Source organism: Mandrillus leucophaeus, unplaced genomic scaffold (genome assembly GCF_000951045.1).
Source record: "Mandrillus leucophaeus isolate KB7577 unplaced genomic scaffold, Mleu.le_1.0 Scaffold360, whole genome shotgun sequence".
Lineage (NCBI taxonomy): Eukaryota > Metazoa > Chordata > Mammalia > Primates > Cercopithecidae > Mandrillus > Mandrillus leucophaeus.
Window position 1 is genome coordinate 2,276,886 of NW_012103810.1, and position 4,669 is coordinate 2,281,554.

Genomic DNA, 4,669 nt, shown 5'->3' on the forward strand with positions numbered 1-4,669 from the left:
GCCCGGCAGTCAGGCTAGTCTTAAACTCCTAACCTCAGGTGATCCACCTGCCTTGGCCTCCCAAAGTGCTGAGATTACAGGTGTGGGCCACCGTGCCCAGCCCCATTCCATTAGTTCTGTCCCTCTAAAGAACCCTGACTAATACAGTCATTTCTGGTAAATGCTAATGTTAGACAGAAACAAAACTTAACATTAGCCAATCACAAGCAACCAACTAACATATAATTAAGTAACTAGGGACTTTTCAACAAAGGAAACCAAAAAAGGTGATTTCGTAACTGTAACCAATGAAATATATATATATATTTTTCCCTGAGAGGGAATCTTACTTTGTTGCCCAGGCTGGAGTTCAGTGGTGCAATCTTTGATCACTGCAAGCTCTGCCTCCCATGTTCCAGCAATTCTCCTGGTTCAGAGTCCCAAGTATCTGGGATTACAGGCACGCACCACCACACCCAGCTAATTTTTGTATTTTTAGTAGAGACGAGGTTTCACCATTTTGGTCAGGCTGGTCTCGAACTTCTGACCTCAAATGATCTGTCCGCCTTGGCCTCCCAAAGTGCTAGAATTACAGGCATGAGCCACCGTGCCTGTCCCCAGTAAAATATCTTGTTTCCACATTCTCCCCATAAATATTTGCCTCTGATGCATTGTCATGGGAACATTCAACCTTTTTCCATCTGGTGTTCCCCAATTCAAGAATTGCCTGTTATCCAAGTACACTCTTAAAAAAGTTTTGTTGATCCTCAGATTTTACATTTTAACACCACCCTACATCCTAGGGTGCTGGTTTTCTGATCTGTAAAATGGTGTTGACGATATTTCACTCCCTAGGACTGTAGGGAATAGAAAGTCTCTAGCTGTCAATGTCAGTCAATGTCAACTCCCTCTGCCTCCCCCATTTCACTCCTGGAAACTCTAAGGCCCAGAGAGGGGCATTAACTAGTGTCAACTTTAATAACGGGATTCAGGCAATACGTTTAAATAATTTATTTAAGCGTAAAGTTTGAGAATGGCCAAGCGGGGGACACAGGCTCCAATAAGCTGGGTTCAGTGCTCTTGAGTAGAGTGGTTTGAGGGTCATTCATTTATATAAGCAAGGTCTGGGGAATAATAAGCAATAATAATAATAAGAAGAAGAAGCAAGGTCTGGGGAAGCTTAACAGAATTTTAACATTTTCCATATTAGTTAAGTGTATAGTTACAGCAATTTAATTGATTCTAGGCAGTGTTTCTGTTTGAGAAAGGTACATTTAACATTCCACATTAAGATGTAATATTCAAACGGTCTTTTATCTCAGTCATGGGGTCTTTCATCTCAGGTGCCATCTGATCTAAGCCGCAAAAGAAAATATAGGAAGAGGCAAGGTGCTGTGGCTCAGGCCTGTAATCCCACCACTTTGGGAGGCTGAGGTAGGAGGATCACTTGAGCCCGGGAGGTTGAGGCTGCAGTGAGCCTGATCTGCCACTGCACTTCAGCCTGGGCGACAGAGTGAGACCCTGTCTCTGGAAAAAAAAAAAAAAAAGAAAGAAAAGGAAGGAAATTAATCTATATCAAAAGCTCAGTACTTAAAGGGTCTGCTCCATTTCTCAGTCTCCAAAGTCAGCCCTCCTCAGGGTCTAACAACTTTTAAAAGCCCTAAATAGACAGACTGTTCATTTCCTTCTGCACTTGGCCAGGTCTCACTGCAAGCCACGCCTGGCCCAGCCCCGTCCCGCCTTGAGCCTCGGTGTCCCCACCTAGGGGCGGGCAGCCAGGGGCACTTCCGCTGGCCCAAGTGATCTGCATGTGGCAGGGCTGCGCAGTGGAGCGGCCAGCGGGCAGGATGACGAGCCAGACCCCTCTGCCCCAGTCCCCCCGGCCAGGGCGGCTGACGGTAAGTGCGAGGCTAGCTGAGTCCCCGCGCCTCTGCCCTCCCTTCCAGTTTCTCCCGCCCGTCCCTCGCAGCCGGCCGAGCCCCCTACTTCTGGCGCACTGTCTCCCTGCACCTCGGGCTGGTCGCTCTCTTCTGTCTTTGCTATCCCTCCTGCTCGGATGGCTCTCCTTTCGCGCCTCGGTGTCCCTTTCTGGTTTGGCTCTGTCCAGCCTCTCCTTTTTGCCCTTTTGCTTCCTCCCTCTGCATTCGGTCTTTAGTTCCACTCCCTTCTCTCTCCCCCGGGGCTTGTCCTAGTCCAGGACTTCTCCTCTGCCCCTCCTTCTCCCCTGCTCCCCGTAGGAGAAGCCCATCCAACCAGCTTGGCCAGAGGATCTTTCCCTCACCCACAGCCCTCTCCAACCTGCCCCTGCCCCTGCCCTCTGGCTGGGACCCGAATCCCTCTGCTTGCCTGCCTGGTCCCCGGGCTTGGGTGAGGGGAGTTGGGGAGGAGGATGGGGAAAAGGCTGGCTGCACTCTAGAAGCAGAACACTCGGGTTCTCTCCTGCACTGAGAATCATCCTGAAGACCTGGAGGAAGGGAAAGCAGATCCAGCAGCAGGTCAGCGTGGCTCTCTCTAATAGGGCCACAGTCACGTCATTGCTGTTGGCTATTGACAAAGTCACATGCCTAGTGCCAGGATCACCCTAGGTGCTCAATAAATGCCTGAATGAATTACTGGGGAAGTGTAACGCACTGTGCATGATGCCAGGTAGGGCAAGATTGGCCTTGAACAGAACACTAGATGCTCCTGTAAATCAGAGGATATTCCCCTCCCTTAGGAGCCTCACAGCCTTCTTGTTTGTTTGTTTGTTGGTTTGTTTTTGTTAAAATAGAGACAGGGTCTTGCCATGTTGGTGAGACCCAGGCTGGTCTTGAACTCCTGGTTGAAACCCCAGACTGGACTCAAACTCTTAGGCTCAGGCAATCCTCCTACCTCAGTCTCCCAAAGTGCTGGGATTACATGCGTGAAACACAGCACTTGGCCAGGAACCTCGCAATGAACAAACAGGGAATTATAAGGGAAGAACTGCCAGGCCAGTGGAAGTATAGTAGTGTAGGACTTTCTGGGACCACAATGAGACAACCCACCCCGAAGGACTCCCAGAGGAATTCATCTGAAGAATGAGTAGGGTCAGAGAAAGGAGTGTGGATGGCAAGTGAGTGAGCTTCTGGAGGTGAGGGGGCCTGGCTTGCTCCGGATTGGAGGGGTGGGGAGCAACCGTCGGTTCTGGTAGCTGATTGCGAGGGGTGAAGTAGCAGCCCAGTTGCAAAGGGCCTCTAAACCTTGTTATGGAGTCTGGAGTTTATCTGGAAGGGAATGAAAAGTTGCTCAAGTGTTTAATGCAGGGAGTGATAGGATCAGATTTGTACTTCAGAAAAGGTACTCTCAGCCAGGCGTGGTAGCTCATGCCTGTAGTCCCAGCACTTTGGAAGGCAGAGCGGGTGGATCACCTAGCTCCAGAGTTGGAGACCAGCCTGGCCAACATGGCGAAACCCTGTCTCTATAAAAAATACAGAAATTAGCTGGACATAGTGGCACACGCTTGTAGTCCCAGCCACTCTGGAGGCTGATACAGGAGAATCGCTTCAGCCTCGGAGGTGGAGGTTGCAGTGAGCCGAGATTGTACCACTGCACTCCAGCCTGGGCAAGAGTGAGACCTTGTCTCAAAACAAAAAACAAACAAAAACAAAAAACAAAAAGGAGCTTTGGAACAGGGCTGAGGTCTTGTTTGATAAAGAAATGGAGCTGAAGATGTCAGCACAGGAAACTTTTTTTCTTTGAGACAGGGTCTCCCTCTGTCACCCAGGCTGGAGTGCAGTGGCGCAGTCTTGGCTCACTGCAACCTCTGTCTTCCGGGTTCAAGCAATTATCCTGCCTCAGCCTCCCAAGTAGCTGGGATTACAGGCATGCGCCACCAGGGCCCAGCTAATTTTTTGTATTTTTAGTAGAGATGGGGTTTTGCCATGTTGGCCATGCTGCTCTTGAACTCCTGGCCTCAAGTGATCCTCCCACTTGGGCCTCCCAAAGTATTGGGATTATAGGCGTGAGCCACTGCACCCAGCCTATTTTTTGAAGCATCTGGAAATTAGCTTCAGAAAGGACATTGGATGTGATTGGATCTGTTAGACTTTCAGAGCTGGGGGAGCTTAGAGTTCTCTTGGTCCATTTTGCCTTCCTGTTTCACAGATAACTAAGCTTAGGCCCAGAGAAGGAAAGCAAAGGGCCCTGGGCACATATCTAAGTATTGGCAGTAGTGGGGCAGGATGTTGGGAAGGATGGGAGTGAGGCACCCATATTGTGTTGGAGTCATGCTGATACAGGTTTCATCTCAGCTCCAACTTCATCACATCCTAGCTGTGTGACTTCTCTCTGAACTTTCCTTGCCTGTAATATGGGGATATTAGGAGGGCCTGGGAGCTTTCAGCAGTGTAGGAGTAATGAGAACATATTGGTCCATTCAAGGGGTAAAGTCTGCAAGTTGGCATTTAACTGGGTGCTTTACAGAGGTGACCTCAGGGTTAACCAAACAGTCCTGCCAAGGGGCCTTGAGGTTTTTGGGAGAAAGAGTCAGAGGTTCTGGGCTTATTTTTCTCAGCTCTATTGTTTGGCTGCTGTCAAGATGCATCCTCTCCTCTGCCTTCTCCCTTCCAGTAAGCAGAACTGTCCCCTGGTAGGAGATGTTGTCATGGCAATCAGATTTCTCCAGCAGTTCGGTTGCCTTTGTCTCTCTTTTTTTTTTTTTTTTTTTTTT

General features: G+C 49.3%; 1 protein-coding gene across 2 annotated transcripts in view; it reads left to right on the forward strand.

Annotated features, from left to right (window-relative positions):
* Positions 1 to 4,669, forward strand: part of KCTD14 (potassium channel tetramerization domain containing 14) — a 48,630-nt gene that overhangs the window by 39,239 nt on the left and 4,722 nt on the right. Inside the window, exon 1 of one of the 2 annotated variants that reach the window (XM_011989713.1) lies at positions 1,749 to 1,877. The exons of the other annotated variant lie outside the window; for it this stretch is intronic. Coding sequence (XP_011845103.1) covers positions 1,788 to 1,877 — 90 coding nt within the window. The 5' untranslated portion in view covers positions 1,749 to 1,787. Of the gene's footprint in view, positions 1 to 1,748; positions 1,878 to 4,669 lie in introns of those variants that run through there. 2 annotated transcript variants of the gene reach the window in all.